The sequence below is a fragment of the Balaenoptera ricei genome, chromosome 20, assembly GCF_028023285.1.
Source record: "Balaenoptera ricei isolate mBalRic1 chromosome 20, mBalRic1.hap2, whole genome shotgun sequence".
Lineage (NCBI taxonomy): Eukaryota > Metazoa > Chordata > Mammalia > Artiodactyla > Balaenopteridae > Balaenoptera > Balaenoptera ricei.
In genome coordinates, this window is record NC_082658.1 from 944,130 (window position 1) to 971,592 (window position 27,463).

The window sequence follows — 27,463 nt, forward strand, 5'->3', positions numbered from 1 at the left end:
AGCCCGCGAGCCACAACTTCTGAAGCCCGCGAGCCACAACTTCTGAAGCCCGCGCGCCTAGAGCCTGTGCTCTGCAACAAGAGAAGCCGCCGCAATGAAGAGTAGCCCCCGCTCCCCGCAACTGGAGAAAGCCCGCAAGCAGCAACGAAGACCCCAACGCAGCCACATAAATTAATTTTTAAAAATTACAAGAACACCTTATTTGTTGATTACAGTCCATTCTCCTAAATGTTTTTCCCTTCTTTCCACTACAACATCCTCAGAACCCTGTCAAAGCCCAGACGCAATTTAAAAATTCCTGTTCATGTATATTTTAAATTTAGTCTAGAGGACAGCCCTGCACAACTCCAAACCCCATCTGGTTAAAATGAGTGGGGGGGCCGGGGGGAGTGGCAGATCCTTAGCACAAGTTTGTTTACTGAAGAGCTGCATCATGAGACTCATCCTGGAAGTCGGGAAACCAATACAAGGAAAATACACAGCCTGGCCGGTGCTCCCAGGGCCTCCGCTCGTCCTCTCTGGAGGGTAACCACCTAGTGACGCGACGTCAGGCGCTTATGCCGACGCGCAGAGCGTGGTTCACAGCCAAAGTGGGGTTTTGCACAGCACGTCGAGAAGTCTCCAGTTCAGAGGCAGGCAGAACTGAAGAGTGATCAGTTTGGTCAGTAACCAAGGAAAGCCAGTGTTTCTGGTGATTGCAACCAAGACCTGGCAGCCCAGGCATGGTACCAAGTCCTAAACACTCCCTGAACAGGAGATGCAGCATGAGGCCAGGCTAAAAACGGTACCCCAGAGCATCTTCCAAGTGTCTTAGGGAGTCATTCTGGAGGAATTCACAGGGTTAGAACTGCCTCCCCAAGAACAAATCACCTGTCACAGTTGGGACTTTAAGGGAAAAAAAAGACTTCCGGGTTAGAAAAATACCAACAACAAGTATCTATGGTATTTACACACCGCAGCAGTAAGAGTTTAAACAACCAGGTATAAACACCTTTGGTTCACCATGCACAGTTGCTCTTTGAGCTTGGACAAGCTACTTACCTCTTCAAGAGGTGGCTTCCTAGTTTGTAAAGTGGGCAAATCTTAAGACTGAGGTTTGAGGTTACAGGAGAGGGTGCTTGGTCTTCGGGGACAGCAATGGTTTATATTCCTTTCTCCACCCCTTCCCTCACATCCATCTTGGGGTCCCCGTTATAGCCTCCTGTCCCCAGTCTGCTTCCCTTCCTCCCTGGATTTGCGAGTTTGACTCTGCAGAGGAAGTGAAATTGACGATCCATTCCAATTTAACAGATGCTGACAGACAAGAAAGGAGGGACTTCCCTGGCGAGCCAAGGGTTAGGACTCAGCGCTTCCACCACAGGGCGGCCCGGGTTCATTCCCTGGTCGGGGAACTGGGATCCTGCAAGCCAAGCAGTGCGGCCACCAAAAAAAAAAAAAAAAAAGAACCAAGGAGACCTACCCATCAGAATCAAACTTAGGAAGAAGGGCAATAAATGCCCGGATCTCCGGCTCCACAGAAGGACCCAACTGGGATCCAAGGGATCTCGCCCTTTCCCGGGATAAGGACACAGTGAGCACGGGTCAGAGCCCGAGGGACAGGGGCAGCAGAGAAAGACACCAGAGCCGAGCGGCCAGGCTCCAGCACACGGCCCGACAGGAACGGACTGCGTGATGGCCCCAGTACAGATGCAGGCTTGGACGCTGACTCCGTCCTACACTGCAGGGGGAAGGGGACACTAAGAGCTTTAGAAACCTGAACCTAAACACAAAGTCGAGGTTTTAGTTAAGAGCGTCATCCTACAGAGTTTCTGAAGTCAGCCTCCAGGAGGACGAAAGACAACCTACTTCTACTTGTCCCCTCAGGGTGTGGAACAGATGCCCTCAAGGGGCCACGCATCCTCTGGGGGATACTGACCACAGAAATGCCTGCAGTGGCCAGGCCTTAATCCCCTTCACTCCCTCCATTTCCAGAGTCCAGACTCCTTCCTCTCAGCCCACAAACAAGTACAGGGCACTGGGGAATAAGAAACGTCCCCTCTCCTCACAGACCTTAAAAACTAGTTCAGACAAGGTGAACCTAACTGACAAGAGAATATCATTATATAAAAGACAACTGATCACCTCTTTGTGCCCCAAATCATGTTAGCATAGATACTCTATCCAGTCCCACTATTCCGCCTAGACCATCTCATCCGTGAACATTCATCAGAAAGCAGCTTGACAATCCATCCTACAATACGAGTAAAGACTGGGTGCTTTGAGGAATACAAAACTTTCAGCATTTAGGGGAATCCATCTCCATTTTAAAATCTCTCATTTCTCATAGTTTGTTAGATTCGCTATTAGGTAAACCTAGTACATTTAGTTATTTGTAATGCAGACCTCCTTCCTCCACACTGGTTTCTCTTGGAGAGCTACTTCCATGCAGGGCACATGGGACAGAGGTACTGGTCGAGTACGTCTGGAGGAGGAAAACGTAGTTTGTATTTTACCTAAACTAAGATGGAAGTCTCCTTAAAAGGACCAGACGCTTAAATCAGAAAGAGATCTTTTAAAAAATGCCAGGAACCTATTTTAGACCTCATTGAAAATGGAAGAGATCCAGCCTGGGTGTCACTGTTCGATGCTAATGTCGCCCTTCCCCTAATTTCCCCACATCCCCCGCCAAACCCTACAGCAGAGGCTATGAAACTATTCAGATGCCCTGGGTATCACCAGAATCCTGATGGTCTAACTCCAAGATGGATCAGATTTATACATCCTCCCGTAAATGGAGCAAAAGTTCCCTTGTTCTAGTAATACTCTGAATAAAAGTTAACTGGTTTGCTACATTGGATTCAAAAGGAAAATACTGCTCAAATAAAAGGAAACATCTATAAAAATAAGTCCTTTAACAAACCTGACTGTGTGTTCCTCCTATTGCCTTTAAGACAGCTTCCATGAAGGACAGGCTATAAGCAACATATCTCCCACCTGAGAGGTTCTATTCAAACAGTTTTTATTTCTGTGAAGGAAATCTGACAATACAGATGTGGCAGAAACACTCGAACATTCCCATTCCTCCCTGTGTGTGGCCATCTCCCCATCCCCACTGGAAGGTCACATGACTTGCTCTGGCCAATGAGCAATGGGCAAGAGTCCCTTCCGAGCTGACGCACTGAAAGGTCAGTCCCTGTGATGCTGTCTCTTCCTCGCAAAGGAGGTGGCCTTGGGTTCTCGATGGCAAGATCCTACAATACTGTGGAGAGGAGCCCCTCCATCGAGGTGCGGTGAGGAGATGCAAACCTCCACCAAGCCACAGGTATGGGGACGAACATGTTGCTGTGGCAGAAAACCTTGCCTATCCCGACCGATACGATGATGGAGTACGGGATGTGGCACCACCCATGTGGGAGAGCAAAATAAACGTACGTGGGAGTCTCCAGGGGTGACAGAGGGGAGACGCAAAGGGGTCCAAGTGAAACTGAAAGCGCAGAAGAGTGAATCAAGGCCGAGGGAAAGGCTAGGAGGGCAGGAAGCACAGGACACAGTCAGCCAAAGCCACGGAGACTCGGTTGTCACGATACAGCTGAGAGTCGCACACCCAGACTCTCTTCCCTGGTGACCCAAGTCCACGAAGCAGCGCGCTCCGACTGCACACTGCTCTGACATCTCTGCCTATCAACCCAAAGCACTCCGTCACAACTTATCTTCAGGGCCATCTGCGTCCGCAGCACCGCAGGCATGCCCCCTCGGTAACTTATGGACTGCTGCTCCAGGGATACAAAATAGGAAGCAGTTACTAACACAGATGTCTTAGGAAGAAAAGCGCAATCAACGGTCCAAGAGCAGAGAGAGCGAAGCACAAGCAGGGTGTGCGTCCTTCATTCTGACCAGGAGCACCGCCCCCCCAGGCCGGAAGCCCTAATCCCCATTCGACTCTCACCCACACGCACAGATGAGCCCAAAATCATTTTTCCTGTTGCCGTTTTAAAGTCCGTCTTAAAGTATTTATGAAATTCCGTAATCTAGTCAATGCCAGGGCACGTGACCCTCCAAATACCCTTTTTCCTGCCATCACGCTAATACCCATTTAGCCAAATACATGGAAATGGAGTTCAGTCTCTAATAGAATATTCTAGCTTAATAAAAATCTCTCTCAAACACCAAATGCTCGCTTGCCTACTGATCCGTTTTATCTCTTTGATAGGATGAGTAGATATTATAGCTGTATGACTGAAGAAAACACAAAACCTTTTACTGATAAATACGAACGTCCTGAGTAATTAAAGGCAGAGGGGTGGCAGCTGGGGTGCACGCCTCCCCAGGTCACGCACGAGCTGGTCAGCATCTCTGAAAACGCTCACCCTCCCAGACGCTCCCTTCTGCAGGAACACCCGTGAGGCGGAGACAAGGGGGCGGATGAGACCCAGCTCAGTGAAGACTGGGTGTTGCCTGAGTACAGATTTAAGAGTTAAAAAACCCAATTTCACCCTTGTCTTTCTAAAGACTGAAAGCAGGGTCACTACATCTTTTTTTTTTTAAAACCCTGATTGGTTGAAACAAACATTCCTAGGGAGCCATAACCTCAGAGACAATGCACGGAAAGACCAACGGGAAGCGTTTCACTGAACGACCCTCAGGAACCGTCCAGGGGTCACTGCTCAGACAGCGGTAGCCTCCCTCTCCTCTATTCCCTGCCCCAGGACAATCAAAGCTCCAGCCCCAGCAGCCCATCAACCCAGCCCCCGCCTGTAAGCCTCACCCTAACCCCCTAAGTTCCTGCCCCCTTCCCCCCTCCCCCCGCAGGGCTGCTCTCACCTGCACAGCCCATGATGGGCAGAGCTCCCCGCTGCTGGCCGCTCGCCCTCCTCCGGCCGTTCGTCCAATCCCACCTGTGAGGAGGTGACGCGCAGCCGCTCCCAGCTCTGGCTGACCCTCAGTCCCAGAGCCGGGATCCAGCTGCCACCCTTCCCTGTCTCCCCCTTTTTTTTGTTGTTTTTTTTTTTAATTTTATTTTTATTTATTTATTTTTGGCTGTGTTGGGTCTTCGTTTCTGTGCGAGAGCTTTCTCTAGTTGTGGCGAGCGGGGGCCACTCTTCATCGCGGTGCGCAGGCCTCTCACTGTCGCGGCCTCTCTTGTGGAGCACAGGCTCCAGACGCGCAGGCTCAGTAATTGTGGCTCACAGGTCCAGTCGCTCCGCGGAATGTGGGATCCTCCCAGACCAGGGCTCGAAGCCGTGTCCCCCGCATTGGCAGGCAGATTCTCAACCACTGTGCCACCAGGGAAGCCCCCGTCTCCCCCTTTGAAAACCTTGAAGGGACTTCATATTCCACAGGTTCAAAGCCACGTGCTATTCCCTGAAGCCTGGTCTCCTGGCTTGTCACACAACAGCAAGTGTCACCACTGCCCTTGTCCACACCTGCCCCTCCCTCCTACACCCAATTCATCACCACCTCCTCAACAGACCCTGGGCTTGCAAACATCTCTCCACCACCTCTCTCCAGCTGCAGGAACCCGATCACTCACCGGGGTGAGGAGGGGCCTCCCCACGGGCTGCCCCATCCAGTCTTGCCCACTTCGAATTAGTTCTCCAGGGAACAGCAGGCATGATCCTTTCCCAAGGCAATTCTGACCAGGCCACCGCCTTCCTGAGAGCCCTGTGATGGATTCCCACCATGGCTCTTAGGCTCAAGGACCGAAGTCTTTAACTTGGTCCGAGACTGGCAAGGTGGCCCCACCTCCCTCTCCAGCCTTCTCTCACTCCGTGTTCAAACACTCCAGTGACCAAGGGCTGCTTCTGGTTCCTAGAGCACACAGGGCTCCCCCCCCTTTAGGGCCTCTGTTCACGCCGGCTACTTCACCCATAAGGCTTTCCCTTTTTTCTTCACCTAGATAGCTCTTCACACCCATTAGAGCGCAAATGTTTCCTCACGGGAGATTTTCCTGACCCCCAGACTCAGTCCCCACCCTTTGTCATCCACTGCCAGAGTCCCATGGCCTTTCCATAAGCGTCTGCATGACTACTGGGCCCAATACTAGAGGGCTTCGAGCAGAGTCTCAGTCTGGCTTGTTTATATCTCCAGTGTTAAGAGACAGTTCCTTGCAGATGTATCCGTGGAGTAAACGGTCACCTAAATTTTTGTACCTCATTTTAAGAGAATTCTCCCCAAAACTTGTCATACTAATATTCAAATAACTATCTGATGACTTCAAATTTTAAAAACACGAAGCGAGAGAAGGCAGAGCAGAGAGGAACTAACATAGAGATTAAGACACATGGGTGGAGGACACACAAGTTTACAGAGCTGATCTCAAGTATTTGGAAGTTAAGGAGATGACACACTACTACAGGAGTATTCTCCAACAAACTGATTATCAATAGTAAAACAAAGGTGCCATCTGATATCACTTTCAGCGAATCTCCCCTTCAAACTTTATCAAGAATCTACAAATACTGAAATTAGAGGCCCACCGAAATAGAAACCCAAAATTCGAGTCTGGTGAACAGATACAAGGACACACCGCCAACTCTAAGAGAAGCCGAGCTGGTGCTGGGCAGACACCGCCCAACTCTGGGGAAGTTCAACAGAATTGATCCAGCAGCTCAGAAGGATGGACAGACAGGCAGAACAGCAAACAGACAATGACAAACTGGTCTCCCAACCTCAGGTTAGGACAGAGAAAAGGACGCTCCTAGAAAGTAAAATGACTGGATTACTATTTTAAATATAAATCTATTCCATGTATCTTTAAAACTTCCTCAGTTGAATGTTTGCTAGGTTTGACTGCATTTGTTTTATAGCATCATCACATACCACCAGGATATAAGGTAGGAAATTAGAGAGCATGTTCTTGGGCTTCCCTGGTGGCGCAGTGGTTGAGAATCTGCCTGCCAATGCAGGGGACATGGGTTCGAGCCCTGGTCTGGGAAGATCCCACATGCCGCGGAGCAACTAGGCCCGTGAGCCACAACTACTGAGCCTGCGCGTCTGGAGCCTGTGTTCCGCAACAAGAGAGGCCACGATAATGAGAGGCCCGCGCACCGCGATGAAGAGTGGCCCCCGCTCGCCGCAACTAGAGAAAGCTCTCACACAGAAACGAAGACCCAACACAGCCAGAAATAAATAAATAAACTACATTCCTTTAAAAAAAAAAAAAAAAGTATATGGAGACTTTAATTCCCTACAAGCCCTTTCCAAAGAGTAAATACAATTCATCATTCATAAGAGATGATGAAAATTTAAAAAAAAAAGCATGTTCTTACAGATTTTTCTACGTTTTATTATGAAGGATTGGGGTGGGAGGGTAGTGGGGAAGGAAAACAACATCTGGATCCAAGTTGTAAAAATGGGGGATTTGTTTTTTTTAAATATACAAATCCATGAAGAACTTTCAAAAACTTTCTGGATGAAATATCAGAAAAATCCATGTGAGAGAAGAAAAAAGTAAATCACTGATCAAGATCTATATTCAAATATAAACCTAACCCCAGTTACTTAGTGGTAAGATTCAGGCAATACTTAACCTGATAAAAACCACCTGCCCTCAGCGGTTATGAAGGTTAAATAGTAAAAGTTACGTATAAAGTGCTTAGCACTGGGCCACACAAAGGCCATGTTCAATAAATGTTAGGTACTATGATTCCCAGCAGTAGCCCAGTGCCTGGTAGAGAATACGCTCTGACTACATGATTAGTTGAGTAGGTGGATGGTAGCCAGCCATAGATGTAGGTCTCAGAGCCTTATCAGCCATAAAACCATAACACTTCAAAGGTCAGCTTTTTTAAGGGGATGGGGGGACAGAATGGGGACAGTAATGGAAACTTTAAAAGGTCAAATTTGCACAAATAGGATTTGTGCATGCAAAAGCATGCAGTCCTATAAACTCAACAGTAATCCTAGGGCTCTATCTAGCTCAAAGGATTGTAAGCAAGCTTTCCCAAAATAAAATCACAATTACCCACCCTTTAGGGCTTTTCTCCTCTCCCTTAACTGTTCTCAAACAGTTTTAGGAACACTGCATCCTGATTTGCGTCCACCATGATTTCCTCTCCTATGCATGTCTGAATCCCACTATCACCACACATCACTGGGGTCAGGGTACCATTACTTCAGCCTTATGGCTTCCTACAAGGTAACACACAAAGTTCTACTCCGAGCATTTGTTATTTCCTCTCCAGGTTAGAAAGGGGCTCCAGAGTGATTATTTGGGTCACAGAGCTCTGTAAAAGGCCACAAATACCAGATTTCAACCGTAAGGAGTTCACATAAGTTAGACAGTAAAAAAACATTGGCTTGGACCCAACAGAAGTCAGAAAATTTTAACATTTTACTTGCTGCCAATAAAGAAAAACATCAAGGGAGGATCAGGGGATTTTTTTTCATCCAAAACCGACTCAATTCCTGGCTGAAGGCCAATTCCCAGCAATCAGGGGTTTGTTTTACATGAAATTTTCAGCATTTCAATGATAATATTTTTAGAAAAAAAATTCAGTACCATAGATTATTTTTCTGAGATACTGTGCTTCAATGGAATAATTAAGAGAAGGGGGATATACAAACACCCAGGAGCAAGGTGAGGTAGTGCTTCCTATCTCTCGCCTCAGAAGATCAACAGCTGACAGGATGCTTAGAAAGCAGGCAGCCCAGGAATGAGGTTTGGTCTCCCACGTCAACGCCCATCAACTGCTAGGTAACAGCTACTTGGAGCCCCGACCTGAGGATGCTGAAGTTGAGAGGACCATGAAAGAGACCAATGTTACCTGCCACAGCAGCTGGCCAAAGCATGTTACATACTTGCTACCAAAAATAGAACCCAACTCCCCCACTGCAACGAGGGAAGAGGCCTAAACTGGACTTAAACCAAGATTACCTATCTTCCAGTCTAGTGCTCGTTTATCACTGGAAGGTCTCTTAACTTTCACACTTTAACTTATACACGTTGACTTTTTTTTAAGTACTCTTTAGTGCTCTATGTGTCTAAGTCATCCTTACCCAGTTATATTTTAAACTCCCTAATAAGACTCAGAGTCTGTTCACTCTTATGAAAACCCTCTTCCATATCAATAGCTAGTACATGGTTCTGTCCACAGCAGATCCAGGAGGTGACAATCTGCTTCCCCAAAGAGGACGACACCGAATTCGCCTCACACGCTTCTCCTCTTTGCACCCACATGTTCCAGTGTAGAAAAATAACTATAAAACCCAATTTTGATCTTAGGTTGGACGTCAAGACCAGGAACAAGAAGACGTAATAGACAGTCATGTGGGTGAGGTTTAGACAAGCAAATGGCTATATAACAGTTCAATTAAGTAATTATTTCCACCACCCACAGAGACACATCCACACACACACACTTCTTGCCCACAGAAGTACTGGGTAAAAGTAAAATTTGCATAGAGGTGTAATGAACACTGCACACTTAGAAAAACCTCTGACAACCAAGTTTTCCCACAAGTAGCATGCAGTAGGATGTTCCCAGGTTGCATACCATACTCTGTAAAAACTTAACTAGTTCAACTGGTTTATGTTCACTTCTCAGTTTTGGATACTTTGATAGAAAAACCCTATTCATGGTCTTTCCACATTAATATACATGTAACTAACATGCATGTGACCTTATAAAGGCATCTTAAACTATATAACCCAAATTAAACTCGAATCCAATCAAACCTCTGGATCCAGCTGCCAACTTGCAGAAAATACAAGGGAAAAGGATGTACTATGAGCATCCAGTTACCAAGATTCTGACTGTGGGAAACTCTACAGGTCCAAAAACCCAGGGACGCCTCCAGGTAAGCTGTAACGAAATGGGGAGTTGTAGAGAGACTTAAGGACATTTCCAATTATTTTTAAACGTGCAAGATTAAACTACAGTATCTGGGGATAACCACATGATAAAACTAAACGAAACACAGAAGTGATGGGTCTAAAAGTCACGGAAGTAGTTACTTTGGGGGAAGAAACGAAGCAAATGAGGACTTGACCTGGGTAGCAGTTACAAGCAATGCAGGCTTTATGGTAATTCATTACACCATACATTTTCTGTGTGGTTCTATACATTTGCATTTTATTTTACAATGAAAGGTTTAAAAGGTATGATCCAATTTTCCTCCATAAGGATGCCCTAAAGGTGAACTCTCCAATACCATACAGCCACCCGCTGCATGTAGCTATTTAACTTTAAAAATAAACGCAACAAAAAATTCGGTTCTACATTTCAAGGGCTTAATAGCCAGACGGCACCAGCGGCTACCCTACAAGACAGCGCAGATTATGGCGCATCCCCGGCGTCACACAAGATTCTATCGGACAACAACAAGCTCTGAACTTCTAGTTCATCTCTCCAGAAAAAACCTGGCAGGTGCATGGGATCCTTAACCTTCAGTGGCTTCCATTCCTATTATTCTGCTTGTAAATAAGATTCCTGGCAGTGACAAGCAATAAAAACTCATTGACAACCACCCAGCAACCACGGTGACCACAGGCAGACCCCACCCAGACTGGCATTACTCCAGTGCAACTAACAGTAATAAAAAACAGGAGTGGTCTGATTTTTTTTTTTAATCAAGGAAGACATCTGCTTGCACCAATTCATGATTAGATATACCATACCGATACAATAAAAAATGATTCACCTCCAAGACTAAAAAATTAGATGCACTCTGGGATCCCACATACAGGACCCCACAACAGAAGGAGGACATTAGTGGAAAAACTGGTGCAAATTCAAATGAGATCTATAGTTTAGTTAATACTGTACAAATGTTAATTTCCTGTTCTTCCTAATTATACTACAGTTATGAGAGATGTTAACATTGGGGGAAGCTGGGTGAGAGAGACAGAAATTCCTTGTATCATTTTTCAACTTTCCAGTGAACCAGAATTAGTTCAAAATAAAAGGGTGAAGGAAAACTTTCTTCCAAAGATTTAAGGAGCTGGATGAGAAAAACTCCAGTTAGAGCCAAGGATGGTTCAATCACTTGAGGATGAAATGAGGTTGGTGTAAGTTTCAGTTCATAGAAATGAAAGTCCCCACTCACTGCCTCACCCAAGAATCAAAGATTTTCCCAGGAAAGTGAGCTGACTTTGAAAAGGAAGGCTATTATTCAAAGCAAGTAATGACTTCCATATAGCAGCAGGTGCAAAGGAGCAAAAAAAAAAAAAGGGGCCTAGAAACTTCCCACTCCTTGCTGGTTACACAGGAGACCCTGGTGTAAAATTTATCAACCTATACACTTATGATCAATGCATGTTTCTGTATATATATTGTAATTATAACACAATATACAGTTGTGTTACAATTCAATTTAAAAGTTTTTAAAAAGAAAAAACGTCCTACTCTTAACACAAGTCCTATAAAATCTTCAAAATTATTCATATATATCAAGTCAGCAGTAATAATTTACCTTGAGTTTCCTAACTTTGAATCTGGTTCAAAGACTCTTGGAGCAATAAAGATGTCCAAGCGTATGGGAGGGAAACTCACCAAGGAAAAAAATAGGAACCATCACTTTTGGCTCATTTTTTAAAGCAACTTAGAAATCTAGGACAGGAAAGAAAATTCTCCAAGGAACACTTAACAAGACTTATGTTGTGTTTAGATTTAAATAGAAAATGCTGAAAAAGGTATGCATAAGTGTCCAGGTTTAACTTCAGTTCCGTCATTTTGTATATTTTCTATATTTATGTATTTCTAAGATCAGAACCTCAAGTCAACATTGAAACTAAGGTTTGACGTCTATATTTGGCTGTACCACTGTTCAGAAATAATTTCAATTCTAAGAACAGGTCACTGTACTACAGAAGGCAGAGCCACATAAACTTTATGGTTATATTTAGTCAACCCTTCAAATCTTGCTTGGGGGCCTCCAAAAATATGTACATTTGTAGATTAATACTAGTGGGTTTGTACATACGTATTTTAGTTAACATATAAAATGCAAAATCAGCTCTGTTGTAATATCTCAGTGTAAGATTAATAGTAGACTAAGTAGCTCAGGGATGTAGCTTGCTCCCAAAGAATCATGAGCTAAAATTAGAAAGACAAAAGTCAAAGAATATGTAACTTCAAGCAGAGCCATTTTCCCTGCCTGTGAATTCCCATCCAAATTCAAAGTCTTACACATTTTTAATATTTTAAACAAGATCTTTATGTTATTACCAGACTGGTAACCCACATTATGAAAGATGAACATACAATCCTTACTCAGTAAACCTCCTAGGCTTTAGAGCAAGATGCACATTTGTCTCTAAAAGGCACTGCCATTTTTCAAAGGCAATAAAAGGAATTCAGTGCCTGTTCTGTTTGCATATTTCCTCAGGCTTTAATACAGAGATTATGGGATGAGCACCTAGACTCACTGGCAATAGAACTTAAGATTTAAGACTACAGAGTACATGTAAGTACAAAGGTTTATGAGCTACCAGGAAGCAGGAAGAGGCAGTGGGCACAGTATCACTTTACAGGAGTTGGGGCATGAAGATCATCACAGTTTTGCGGTTGGGTTTACAGCACACATCACGGAACCCTCGTGGCCAGTTCCAAGGCTGTAAACTCAGGACCTCAGTTATACAGCCTCCACAGTCCCTTCCTGCTTTAAATTCCAAGACCATGGCTCTTCTTGATCCTGTGACTACAGACTTCACCAAGGAGGTCAAGGTCAGTACTTAAATGGACATGAATTCAGATGATTAACCTACATTTATAAATAGAAGCATGTTTTTAATTACCTACAGATATATTAAATCTAATGGTTAAGAGAGCTATCCAGCTTCTTAGTGACTAAAATCTCGCCCATCTGACGTGAATATATTCTACCAGTTCAATTTTTTTTTTTTTAATCCTAAGTCTCCACATAGTTTCAGGCTGCTCGGACAAAATATACAGATCAACTAAAACTTGACATAAAAGGGACACACAGGAAATGCAAACAAGAGCCAGAAGTTGACGATGCACTTTCAGAACTTTGGGATAAAACTTCATTAATTCTCCACCAACAGGTAAGTTAGCCAAGCACCTTGTTCACGAACGAGCCTATCAACGTTAACAGCATGAATGCTGTATTCTCCCCAAGTTTATGCTTTAATCATGAAAAGCATTAGTATTACACCTCTCACCGTCATATTAACTGAAGAATAAGCCCAGAGCCTCGCCCAATGAGTTATCTTATCTCCAATACCTTTACCGTTTATGTTAATTATTTGACAGCAGTGCATTAGGTTCGTTTTAGACCACCACGGCACATCTCAAGCAATAAACTGTTCCAGCTCCCACCCAACAACTAATCTTTAATAAATTGTGATTTTGCAAGTTAATTTGCATCACATGATCAGACTCAACTCAACCAGCAGGTGCTGTGGTGCTTGATGGTACTGATTAAGCAAGAAAGAGAAAGTAAGACAATGCATCTCAACCCTTAACCCAAACTTGATTTTGAACCTAAAGAATAAATAAGAATCAGTCCTGCGTGCTTCTCAACTGTTAGAAACTGAAATTAAAACAGAAGAATGATCAAGTTTTCCATGTTAATGAGCCACTCAGATCGAAGAAACTAATGTAAAACTAAAGTGATAAAAATCCCTTTAGTGATCAAACTCACCATGTGAAAACATCAGATTCACTCAAGATTTCAAAATTAGGCATATGATTCACAACAGGATCATTTTGTCATCCACCTGTTAATGTCAACTTACAACTTTTCATGATTACAACTGCATCAAGCACCTTTTAGAGGAAAAAAGTATGATTTAAACTACTCCCTACACTGTAAAACAGTTAAGAATCAAGTTGCAATTTCCAAAGTTTTAAAAGTGAGCCATCTCCCATTTTCACATTTTAAGATAGTTATGTATAGTTGTATGCAGTAATTCAAAAGGAGGAAAATAATTTAAGCTCATTTACTGCCACTGAACTTCAAAACAAATCTGAATGGAAACTAACGCAAACCTTTACAAGCATGAGCGTAGCTTTCTTGAACCAATGAGTTTTATTCCAATTACAAACAGCACCACAAATCATCCTTTATTAGAAAACCTGACAGAAGGAAAAACAAGTGAAAAGGTGAGTAAAAGGGACTGGCTACTTATCACCATAGCTTCAGATACCAACAAGGAACTACCGCGATGAAACAGACACCCCATCACCCTGGTCTCAAAGCTGCAGGACAGTGGGCGAGCTCTTAGCCTCTGCCCCAGCGTCCACCCCTGCAGAGCGGGGACGGGAACGCCAGCTCCCCGGGGAGGGGGGGGGCATATGCCAAGCACATGCCAGCGCAGCAGCAGTCTTCCGTGAGTTCCGATTTCGCAAAGCTGAAATCCAGATGAAAGCCCATCTTATGTCCCCACCTGAGGTGCTCTGCAGCACCCCTTTACCTTCCAAGGATTCTGATTAGGGTTATAACACTTTCCCAGAGTTTAGCCCCGTGGAGAAGAAATAACTACCGATAATGAACCAGAAATTCTGGCAGAATAAACCAGTGTGCAGTTTTTAAAGAACAATGTGCTGCCAGTTTTAAATATGTGAATGTTTTCTTTCTTATTATTTCCCTTATTGATGTGTATAAGCCTATTGGAACTCAGCATTTGTTATCACCTCCAGTCCTAATCTCCAGGCTGGAAAACACCCTGCACTTCCAGCTGCCACCAACAGTACCAGCTTCAGAACAAAGGCCCTCGGAATAGCGTCAGAGCAGCACCCTTACTAAAACACATTTTCCAAAATATTAATACATCATATCTCACATGGGTATAATACTGTTATCTCCTGTAACTGCAACATCTTTCTGAAAAGTCAGCATGACAGTTAAAAACTACAAGAGGAAGTCAGGGATTAGCGCAGAAGAGCCCACGCACGTGTGGGGACAGGCAGGGGGGTAGACCCTCGTACATTTCTCCATCTGCCCTGTCTGGGGGTCGGGGCTGGCAACACCGCCAGCACCACAGCCTCCCCGGAGCCCCAAAGTCGTTTTCAGGCTCTTTTGCTCCATTATTTCCTCACAGTAGAGCATTTCCCCCCAGCTCCCCAACTGAAAGAAATCCCACGCATCCTACAAAGCCCAAATCGAAAGCCACCTCCTAAGGAGCCCAAAAACCATCTTCGTCGTCATGTCAGTCGACCCCTGCCGGGTTCAGACTTACTACGGCGAGCTCTCTCCATCTGCACGGCCAGGCTTTCTGCCCTGCAGCGTCCAGCACAATCTCCCACTACCGGCAGCAAGCACAGAAGCGTTCCCGAGTTGAACCACTTCATCCCTGCGTACCTCTACCATCCGGTGAGGGGACTAAAGTCTAACAAAGCAAGAGGAACTGTGTAGCGGGGCACCTGGGGCAACAGCACGGAGTTTGGACCCTCACTGCCTGGCGCGAGCCCCAGGCTCCACCGTTTCCCAACTATGTGACATTGGGCGAGTTGCCAAACTTCTGTACCTCAGTTTCCCTAGCTGTAAAATGGGGATAACACTGCGGACCTTTTCAGAAGTGTCATGAGGATCAAAATGAGGAATAAAAAGTGCTCAGAACAGGATTTAAGAGTAAGCACGGGGCTTCCCTGGTGGCGCAGTGGTTGAGAATCTGCCTGCCAATGCAGGGGACACGGGTTCGAGCCCTGGTCTGGGAAGATCCCACGTGCCGCGGAGCAACTAGGCCCGTGAGCCACAATTACTGAGCCTGCGTGTCTGGAGCCTGTGCTCTGCAACAAGAGAGGCCGCGATAATGAGAGGCCCGCACACCGCGATGAAGAGTGGCCCCCGCTCGCCGCAACTAGAGAAAGCCCTCGCACAGAAACAAAGACCCAACACAGCCATAAATAAATAAAATAAAGATACATGAAATTGTTAAAATTAAAAAAAAAAAAAAAAAAGAGTAAGCACGACATGGGCGCTTGTTATCATGTCTCAAACGCAGGAAAACCTCTCCACCGCAGACTACAGTGCGTGAGGTACCAGCCTCGTCACTCCAAGCATCATGGTTTCACCAACAGGATCACCGGCACTCAGGAGTTAGATCATCTCTAAAATAGAATTTTGCTCACAATTCAGCTGTTGATTGGATCATGCTCTTATCCCATGTTCTCATACAAGTCTGTCCAAGTTGGATCTAAGTTTGTTTATAGTACACACCGTCCGGCCCTGGGCTTCCACTCTTATTGCTTACCTATTGAAATCACCCCAGTTAATAAATGATCTTGTATTTCCCAACATGCCCAAACTAGAGGTGTGTAGATATTCGGGGGAAAACAGCAAATGAAGGCATCAAAGATTAACTGCTCTCATGCTAATCTTACTTTGTGAACTCACTCTTAAAATAATTCTTATCTTGTGCTGACAATCAAATCATTCCCCCCCTCTATTCCGTTCTTGATAGAAATCTATTTCCAGAAGCCATTTTCCCCTTTGTATTATTTAACAGAGGGTTTCTTTTAATGCAGCTGTAGAAATTTCAACTAGATTTGACTGCTAAAACCATGCCAATCCTGAAACGTTCGTATGCCTCAGGTTAAAGTCTAACATGAGTTTTCAGTTTGATGGGACAGACCTGACAAAGGGTTTGTTGGGGGAATTCTGACAGACAGATGAGGACAGGGAGGCCTTCATTCTATGTCACCAAGACATGCTTCAGTGTCTCCCTCAATGGCATCATTCTTTCCTCCCTTAATATAAATTCAGGCTCTGTAAGTACCAAAAAAGTTTCCATTTGGCTCTGAAAAGTGCTTTCTGCAGAACGATGAGAATCTGAACCCGAGCTCCACCCCACAAGCTCCACCCCACCAGCCTGGCAGATTCTTCAGCACTCATTTCTTTAAAAATGACCATATCCTGTGCTTAATGGGGCGTTTTTGCAAAGAAGTATACAAAATGAGAAAGCTCCTGGATGTCTGGCATGAGGCAGCATTTAACACGAGTTTCTTTCAATTGACTGAAGCCTGTCAAGGGATTGCAACTGGGTGACAACCATTCCACCCCTGCGCCCCCAATGCTGTCCCCCCCTCCACTCCTCATGTGAAGGTGCAGAAACCTTTCAGGAACAAGAAGTTTAAAAACACCAGAATGAAGTCGAGCTACTACTCCCTCTGGAGCATTACCATCTGGTTTCAGCCATTAGCAATCTCCAAGCAAAGGACCATTTAAATGACTGTACCAAACACATCCTGGCACTGGTTTTAACTTTTCACCCCTGTACACCCAAGGCATCGCCCCTCCTGCTGTGGCCCATACCATGCTCTTGTTTTATCTGTGGCAGAAAGATTCATTCTGATGTCCAGATACTTCTCTAAAGTTAGAAGGCAGGCACACCAAGTGGTTTATTCCTATCATACTAATTCATTAAGCTTAACATGACATAGAACTTATTACAGATACAAATTAGAATTTTCTGTTCTATATTTTGGACTAAGTATGCTTAGCTTCAGAAATCACTTTCTCTTATGCCATCTCAAGATCTACTCCCTCGCTGACATAACTTTGGATTATAAACTAGACTTTAAAATAGGCAGGGGCTTCCCTGGTGTCACAGTGGTTAAGAATCCACCTGCCAATGCAGGGGACACGGGTTCGTGTCCTGGGCCGGGAAGATCCCAATGTGCCACGGAGCAGCTAAGTCCGTGCGCCACAACTACCGAGCCTGCGCTCTAGAACCGACGAACCACAACTACTGAAGCCCACGCGCCTAGAGCCTGTGCTCCACGAGAAGCCACCACAATGAGAAGCCCGCGCACCGCAACGAAGAGTAGCCCCTGCTCGCTGCAACTAGAGAAAGCCCGCGTGCAGCAACGAAGACCCAACACAGCCAAAAATAAATTTATGTATTAAAAAAAAAAAAACAGTAGGCAGGCAGAAGTCACTGTGATCCTTCCAGCTAGGAACATTCATACCATACCTCTAATATTTATACAATCTCACACCCAGCAAATATTTACGTAGTATCAACCAAGCACCAGGCACTGCATTAAACATGGAAGACAGAGAAAATAAGCCTCAGTCCTTGCTCCCGAGGCTGGGAGAGGAAACAGACAGGAAATACTGCGGGGGGTGGGTCCTATGAGGGAGAGCGTCCAGAATGGCAGGGAGGACGGAAAAGGTCCAGGCTAAACTTCAGGCTAAGACTCAAAGTGTACTATCTGGGCAAAAAAAGGTTGGAGAAAGAATGGAGAGAACACACTTTCTGGAAAAGTACAGCTTACTTCAAGTGACAGGAGGATGGGAGGAAGGAGAGCAGCCTTAAGATGAGTCAGAAAAAGCAAGGCGGCGGGATTGAAGAGACTCAATGTCCTGGCAAGGAGCCGGACTCCATCCATACAGGGAAGCTCTGCAGGCAGTTAATGGCACTTTGAAAATCACTCTGAAGGAAAAAAATTAGCATGTTAAGGGTCAATGTGACTGAAAACTTAAATCTGAATATCATCCAGGAGAGTGAAACACTCAGGACACTAAGACACATGGTAAAATTAAAGGAAATCTGCATGTCAGATTCATCTGCAAAAATAAATATTTGAGATTTCTACTGCCTAAGTAGGAGGAATAACCACTCCACACACCTCAGCATCAACTTCGGGGGGTGGGGGTATGCGTGTGAATAAAAGCACTTTCACTTAATGTACCGAGTGAAAGAGCAGCAATTCAGAAAGCCATTAATCAGAAATCATTTCGTAACAGTTTGCACCAAATGGGAATCCCCTATACTAAGTTTTCTTCATGCGTCTCTACTTCTGAGAGGAAAAGAAAGTTCCAACTGCCCATCTCAGTCACACTTTCCTGCATTTTAGGGATTACGGACAATTTCATCTTTGAAGTTGAAATAACCCTTTAGTCTGACCTCAGTGCAAAACCTCCAGTTTCGAAATTACACTCTTACTTGGACCTGCCTCTTTGGAACTTACAGATAACCAGACGCTCATCTATAGTCCACATGGCTTCTAAATCTGGGGGGAGGGGAACCAAGTGAGAAGCAGGGTCCTGACACGCTGACCTGTTCTGAAGATGGAAAATTCTGGCATCAACTTCGGAAATCGATGGACCACCCCGGAGTCTAGGGGTGGCCAACCCAGTACACGGAAAGGATGGGTACTTTGTCAAAGGCGGCCCGCCTCACCACGCAGCCCCGCCCGGGTCCCCGCCCCCACCCCTCTCCTGGCACTCGCTGTCCACACTGCTCGGCGCTCAGAACCCTGAGGCTTGTGATGAGTAACTCGGCATCCTTTTCTGAAAAGCTGCCAACTCAATCCCCTTTCTGTTAAAGGCCACCCTCCCTTAGGATGGGCCCAGTTTTCTGGAATTCCTCAGCTCCTAGAGCCAAAGGGGGGAAACCATTCTTTTTTCTTCAAACATCAACTTTCGTTCTCAGAGAAGGAATATCAAGCACTGTCCTACTTTGGTAAGCCGAAATATCGACCCTGAAACGGGCCTTCAAGATGGAATATCATTAGGAAACGGGTAGAGAAAGCTGATTTTTTCACCCTCAACGATGGAAAAATACAGAGCTTCAGTCAGCCTCACAGGTTCCGTACAGTATTTGATGTGTACTCAGCAGGGAAATGGCTCAAGTCAAACCTGGCTCAGCAGCACTGTGCAAGCACATGAACGTGAATGAATTCCCTGCGGACGGCCTAAACGTGCCAGGCGGACCAGCCAGGACAAAGAGCCACAACAGTAGGTCCCAGTCATCCGTGGGAATTCATACTGATGCTGTCTCCAGCGTGTATTCAGAGAGCGTGGGTGACAGTACATTTTCACTTGTGACGTTTCACCACGAAGGAAGGAATAGAAAAAGCAGGGAAAACAGAAGAAAGCAGGTTAGCCAGATGTAACAGACTATTTGGCCCGTCAAGTAAGCAGGTCACTTTTTGAGAGGCTATTTTTCTATCGCTGTTAAGTAGAGAAGGGCATGGGTCTTGCTAACTGAGGGGGGAAAAAAAAAAAGTTGGCTCATTCCCTTTCCCAGTAGAGAAAGTAGGAGATAAGGCTGTTTTGGGGTTCCACGGCCCCCGATGGAGAGCATCTGAGAAGCCCGGCACTCTCGGACAGCTGCTGGTGGAAGCAGCCTGAGCAGGACAGAGACCCCAACTGGACAGACCTTCCGGGCTTGAATCTCAACTTCCTCAATGACCAGGGCCAAACAATGACCAGGGACAGACTTGTATTCTTTAAGAAGTAGGCAAGGGCCAAGCTCTCCAGCAGCCTCACGGAGATGAAATGAGCACAGAACAGATCAAGCCAACCCACAGAATAAGCCAAACAAAAGTAAAGCAAATTCGAGTCCTGTCATTTCGGATCTACAAATGGACACGCTTGTCTTCATCTCTAAGAACCTGAAGAAGGTTCCACGGCTTCAAGATCTACCCTGTCCTCCTCCCTCCTCCCCAACATTTAAGGTCCTTGGTTCCAACCATGTCAGGCAGCAAATTCTCACCGCAGGTTCATCCTGTGTTACTTGCCCTGGTAACACATTTTCAGGGTTGTACCCCTGTACCACGTGTGCTGTAAGGACGGAATAGAGTCCATCAGGTAAAAGTGGGAATGACCCAGATCTCCTCAGAAAAGCTTCCTGCTTCCATATTTATGCTATATCTTGGGGGAAGGGAAGAAGTGGAAAATCACCTTACATATTTCTTTTAGAAACACCCTTATAAAATATGCTTTCTAGATGGTACAGATTACAAACCCGGTTTTAAGGACTAAAACTCGCTTATTCTTTAGTCTTCCAATTCTGACTTAACACTAAGTAAAATGATGGTGAATATTTTAGGTTTAAAAGCTAAACGAGTCCATGTATATGTGACTCGTTTGGAGCATCTGCCCCTCTTAAGCTGAAGTAAACTCAGCTACGGGTATTTTATCTTCTGACCAAAGCAACACGCTACATACTAAGAGCTGGAGCACTACCCCCTCCATCAGGTGACAAGTACGGGTACTAGAAGCAGCCTCAGCCTCCAGCTGTCATCCCTAGAGGGTGGGCTGCCAAGGGCACACGAGGACGAGTCATTCTTCTAAGAATGAGCCTATCAAACCAAACCAACAGGAAAAGTTGAGTTAGAGAACATCAAGAGAAAACTTAAATATATTCTTAAATGGTCAGATGTTAAGACTGAGACAAGTACCAAAATAGGAAACACTGGGTAACCATTGTGTGATTAAGAGCATTGCCCTGAGCTAACATTATCTAAGTTACAACCAACAATAAGATAACGGGTTTAGCACAGGCCTGCTCGGAAGTCAGGAACTACAGATGACACATAACTACACAACTGTAACAAGCAGCGCCCAACAGGCTTATACTTGACATGCTTTCTGTGAATTAAACATCTGTAAATGCAATAAGGGAACTCATTCAAGGGATCGGGTTTAATTCTTCAAAGCAAAGAATACTGCATAGAGCACACGTTCACTGCTAGAGTTTGGTTTGTAAACCCTGAATTTCAAATATAAGGAAATTCACAGGACAGATACAAGGGGCTAAAAACATGTTGGAAGAAGTGCTCAACCTTACACAGGAGATGGAATTCGAAAGAGGCCCTTTTTCACCTACCAGAGCAAAAATGAAGATTTATATTATCCAATACAGGTAAGAGTGAAGAGAAAGGGGTACTCTCATATTGATACTGAAAAAACAAATTGGAACCTTTTTGGAGAGCAACTTAAGCTGTGCTCATTGCAGTTTAAAAGGTATCCACACACTTCTATGTATCTATTGCAGAAATACCTAGAGTCCAAGGATATTGACAGCTATATTTGTACTACAATAGTAGAGAACTTAGAAACATTTAAAATGTCTCAGACAGGTGAATCAATTTGCTATTTCCACACATACAAATAAGGAAGCACTGATGTTTTAATATGGAAGGATACCTACCACCTACTGCTAAAAAAAAAAAAAAGGTGCAGAATGACTGAAAATTTTGATCTCTTTTTTAAAAAGTATGTGTAAATAAGTGAATGAATGGATGTCTTAAATAGAAGTTATTCCTGAGGGTGGGAAAGGAAACAAGATTTCACTTTTATATATAGTGTTGGGGCAATTTATGAGTAGCACTTTTATATAATTAAGGTAAAAGGGAGTGATCGACGTGAGATTAACCTGTTCATCCACTGAAAGTTCAATAGATGCTGAGAAAACCATTCAGGTGCTGCTGTAGCCCAGTATGGCCACTCTCCGATTTCACCAACAAAACCTGCAGGTCTCAAAGGGACAAACCTTATCCTAGGTTCTGTGTATTTAAAAAACTCATTTTCTACATAACTACCTCCTTTCTCTTGTGCGTTATCTAGAACATTTAGTAAATATTTTTCTTATGAGTTTCCCTAGGTCTCCACCCAAACACATTACCAAGAATGACAGGAGATAGGTATCACATTAGCCCAGAATCACAAGGTTACGTCTTTAAATTTCCTAAAATCATGTTCAAAGACTTCAAACGTTGCCTATGAAGTTCAGGTCCACAACTCTAAGTGGAAAGAGTCACATCTTCCTTTCATCTCTTAAAGAGACTGGAAAACACGCCTTTCATTCTTTTTCAAAGGACTCAACTTGATTTCTCAATGTGACTCTCCAAATAAATTTATTCAATCGGGGTGTTAAGCACAATGTGAAGGAAAGTAGAATACTGATAGATTATACATAAAATACCTGCATCTAACAGTGTTTAGAAAAGGCATATAACAAGTTCACAAGCATGCAGGTTTTAAATGGTAACCAACTTAACGAGCACAATTTTAAAGTTACAGGAAGTACACCCCGTGTGTCTCTAACGCACTTAATATTAAACAGTGTTAGGATAATATTTTCCAGGCTAGAATGTACTTTCCACTTGCCCTAATAAACCGAAGCCCAGATAGCAAATTGTAACCAGAACTAAGTAAACATAATATAGACAGTGAGGAGAGCCAGAAGGTGGGCTAATGAACCTGGGATGCCTTCACAAGCAATAAGGCATTCTAAAAAAATGTTTCAACAGAATATGAAAAGTTAGATATCTGGAGTGTGTAAAATGCAACTACAGATCAGAGGAGGAAAGGGATTTCTTTGTGGATGCAATGGAGAGTATCAGATGAAATAACGTGCCTCATGCTGCAGCCGCCTTAAAACGTGCCAACTTTGTTCCAGATGACAATCAGCCATCAAAAACCAGAAACAACTTACTGGTGTGCGCTGTACGGCCCAAAATTAGGAGTCCAACCCAATGCCTAGGTAAAAGATGAACAAAAACAGGAAGAAAGAAAAGCCACACACAGAGTGATTTCATTTTTTTCTGAACACCCACACAAAGACAGCAATTTCTGACAAGAATGTTCTTGGCAAAAAAAAATAAGTTACAGGAAGGTTTCTCCCTTGAAGGAAAAGGCAGCTCTATATGCAGATTACTAGGCAATACCAAACAATTTTTTTAAGGCCCAAATTTACAGCCCTCATATTTTCAGAACATCTAAACAACGTTTTTGGGGGGGGGGGATCAAAGAAAAGATGACTGGAAACACCGTTCCTGTCTGGAATGCTTATTTCATGCTGTACTCGAAAATAAAATCCAACATGGCAGCTTACCTTGGCACTGGAAGCCTTGTTTCCCAAACCCCCTGAAAAACAAACAAGAAGATTTCTTAACATATTTTGTGTTGGATACCATATCTTAAGCCAGTTATGTAACAAAGCTTTCTAGAGTTAAAGGTTTGTACATGAAACCCAATGATGTGACAGGAAAACATGCCTAAATAGCTCAGAGCACAGGGTCAATGCAACTTTGAAAAAATCTGGCCTCCAAAGGCTCACTGTTTCAACGTATTCAAGGGTTTTTGTTTGTTTTTTTTGTTTTTTGTTTTTTTTTTACACTTTGTTACCAATACTTAAATTTCAAGACAAGAACATGACTATAAAGTTGTTGGCTACAACATTCAGGTAACAAGAAGGGCCTGACCTTATGGTTTTAAAAAAAAAAAAAAAAAAAAAAAAAAAAGGCTGAATTTGGTCCCTAGAGACCAACTGAAAATTGTTTCTCCCTGAAGATAACTAAAAAGCAGCTTCATCATTTGTTCTGAATTTAAGCATTATTTGTGTAGAGATTACCAAGCAGCACCACTCTTAACATTAAACTTTGGCTTAAAAGGAGCCACATTTTACAAAGTATCAATCCCTATGTTTTGCATGTGAGATTATGATCTAATTTTACTGAGAACCAATAGCGTCCAAAGCACATTCTGGAACTATTTTATTCTTGTAAATTACTTTAGAGAATTTACTTTCTAAGCAGAAAACCCTGACGTGGACGTTAAATTACAAACACCACTCCAACTAGGATGAACTACATTAAAATTCTCAGAAGGTTATGAGTCATAATCTCTTGCTTTACATAGCATTTTAAGTTTACAAAGCACTTCGCATATCTTTATAATTAACTTAGTCATCCCCACCCAGAAAATAAACGCACTTAGTTTTAAAATATCAGTGCTTTATTATTTAAATGACTTGTAAATCAAGGACCCAAAGAAGAAAACTGAAAAATTAAAACCACTGCTCGACAATGCTGGGGAATATTTTCCTGGAACTTCCAAGGGGTTGCTTTACAGCTAAGCAGAGAACTGTTTCAGGGATTACTCCAGGAGAAAGAGGACGGGGAGATCTTTATTTTCCACTCAGGTTACACCTGGTGACCTGACATGCCACATCAGTTCACCAGGGGCTAGCAATTGATAGTGGAAAGTCTTCAGCTAGCCTGGATATATATGTTGCAAGTCCCTTTTCTACCTTACCTACTTCCTGCAAAAGTAATCAGTAGTCTAGCTGTTCCCTTTTAATGGAATTTCACAGCTGATACATGAGGCTGAAGACCTCCCCTTAACTAAACAGCAATCTCCTCTCTGCCCTGATGCTCCAAGAACTTAAATAGTCTTATCTACAATTACCTATGTGCTCCTTGGAGCACAACTGCTTCATACACTGACTACACATTGGAAACCATTCATGGAGGTAGCTGTGCTTTTCATCAGTGTACTTTTGAGCTGATTTCTAAAAGAAAATTAAGCACTGTATTAGCACCACATTGGTGGGGCTCTCCCTTGGAAACGACTTTCCCAGGTGTGATGGATTCAGATAAAGCCACGCATAAAGGAAAAGTTAAACACCTATTAATTAGCACCACGTTTGTGGGACTTGCCCTTAGAGATGATTTTCCCAGGTGTGATGGATTCAGATAAAGCCACGCATAAAGGAAAAGTTAAACACCTATTAATTAGCACCACGTTTGTGGGACTTGCCCTTAGAGATGATTTTCCCAGGTGTGATAGATTCAGATAAAGCCAAGCATTAAGGAAAAATTAAACACCTATTAGCACGTTTGTGGGACTTGCCCTTAGAGATAATTTTCCCAGGTGTGATGGATTCAGATAAAGCCATGCACAAAGGAAAAGTTAAACACCTATTAGCACCATGTTTGTGGGACTTGCCCTTAGAGATGATTTCCCCCAGATGTGATGCATCCAGGTAGCGTTCTCCAGAGGGCCCCAGCAAGATCCATATGCCAGCTGGCTGGTGGCAGGGCGCACTCTGTGTTGTCACCCTGGTGCCATTCCCCAGTCTGAGGGTGGGGGGGGGGGTAGGAGTTAAGGAACCCTAGACATATCTGACTTGGGGCGGGCGTCCTACATCCTGGAAGAAGTAGAAGAGGCAAGGTGGCTAGCAACCTAATCGAAAAGAAACTACTGCTCCTCCAACTGGAGCATTTAGACTGCCTTTAGTTTCAGCTTTCTTAAAAAAAAAAAAAAAAATTGAGGGGGGGGGGCACTGACCTCTGTGAAACAGTTAATAAAAGCTAGTTCTCTCATCAGAAGAAAGCACATACGCGATTTCCTTTAAGTTTCACAGGATTCACAGACCCCCCTCTGAAGCCCACCACTTACCCAGTCCCCGTCAACCCCCGGGGACTCCCGAGTTACTGTCTCCGTTCATTGAAAGTTACCAGAACTCTGGCACCTTCAGGCCTACCAGCACTTTTCTTAAATAAGGGCTCTATCCTCACACGCTGGATTTTACCAGCGTGACCCCGTGTTGACGGGGTTTATTTTAAAGGACTCCCTCTACCCTTCTGCCCTTTACCGGCTCCCTTTCGCTCCTCCTCCCCCGCACGCTCTCAACAGTTGGTCGCCTGTCCGCTCTCCCCGGGCTCACGCAGGGAAGCCGGAGCCACTCCATGCCCAACAGGTACGGGCTGCAGCGGGCAGGACCCAAGGCTGCAGCGGAGCCGGAGCCGGAGCCCGAGCCCGAGGGGAAAGGCCGCATCCACACCCGCGAGGCGCCCGGCCCGGCTCGCCTCGCCCCCCGCCCGGGCCGCGCCGCGCAGCCGCCGCCTGCCGCCTCCCAGGCTCTTCCCCGGGGACCCGCCCTCCGACTCTCCACGGCGCTCGGCCCTGACCCGCGGAGGCTCCCGGGCTGTTCCGCGGGCGCCGGGGAGGGGTGGGAGGCCTCCGTGTCGCCCCTGCCGCGGCGGGGGGCGGCCGGCCGGGCGGCGACTCCCGGGAGTCCTGCCCGCGTGCGTTCTGCCCGGCGCGCATGGCGTCCCGGGCGAGTTGGGACTCCCAGCGGCTGCCCAAGTTCCCCGGGAGAGGCGACCAAACCCCGCGCCCTCCCGCGCGCACCTACCAGATGAAGTCGGTGCAGTGGCTGCAGAAGGTGGGCTGCTTGAAGAAGCGGGCGATGAAGCGGTGGTCCTTCACCTCGTGCACGTTCTTCTGTCTCAGCGCCCCTTTGCGGGCGAAGCGGTTGGCCACGTCCTGAGGCGCCGCCGAGTCGTTGGCCGGGAAGACGTCAGCCATGGTCCCCCCACCGCCTGCTGCCTCCGCCGGGAGCGGGGGGCGCGGGCGGCGGCCGAGGCGCGGCAGGAGTCGGGCCGGAGCTGAGCCGCGGGCGCGCTGCTTGCCCCTCGCGCACTGACAGCGGCGCCGGCGCTCGCGCTTCCGACTCGGGCGGCGGAGGCGGCCCGCCCACCGCGCATGCTCCGAGCGCGGCCCGGGCGGGCGGGGGCGCGCCGGCGCTGGAGGAGTCGGCGCCCCCGCGTTTTCCGCGCCGCCGGGGAAGCAGAGGGGCCGCCCGGGCCTGTGAACTGGAGGACGCCGCGGAGGCGGGCCTGTTTTCCGCCGCCGCCGCCTCCGCCTCCTCCTTCGCCCAGCCTTCCTCCCCTGGGCCGCCCGCTCCGCTCCTCTCCGTCCACCGCTCACTCCGTCCAGCTTGTCGTCCTCCTCCTCCTCAGCGCAGCCCCGCGTCCCGGGACGCGGCTTCTTGCAGCCTCCGCTCGCCGCGCTCGGACGCCCACTTACCTCTCCGGCTTCCAAGACTCACCGTGTTACTGGGACAAGAGCCCGGCTTTTATAAGCTTGCATCAATTTGAGGTTTCACCTGGCTCCAATATGCAAGCCCCGCCCCTCCCGGGCCACCACGCTGTTTATTATACACCGCAGGAGAAAAGGAGCTACTTTCAATCAGGGAACACGGGCCCTTTCACATGTC

At 45.6% G+C, this 27,463-nt stretch overlaps 1 protein-coding gene across 5 annotated transcripts in view; it reads right to left on the minus strand.

The window, feature by feature from the left end:
- Positions 1–26,920, minus strand: part of PRKCA (protein kinase C alpha) — a 363,797-nt gene extending 336,877 nt beyond the window's left edge. For 4 of the 5 annotated variants that reach the window (XM_059908845.1, XM_059908843.1, XM_059908842.1 and 1 more), the window contains exons 1-2: positions 26,600–26,867; positions 23,513–23,544 (exon numbers count right to left, since the gene is read on the minus strand). In XM_059908845.1, coding sequence (XP_059764828.1) covers positions 23,513–23,544; positions 26,600–26,772 — 205 coding nt within the window. In that variant the 5' untranslated portion in view covers positions 26,773–26,867. Of the gene's footprint in view, positions 1–23,512; positions 23,545–26,599 lie in introns of all 5 variants that reach the window. The other variant, XM_059908847.1, reaches the window with a different exon arrangement.
- Positions 26,921–27,463: the final 543 nt, after the last annotated feature.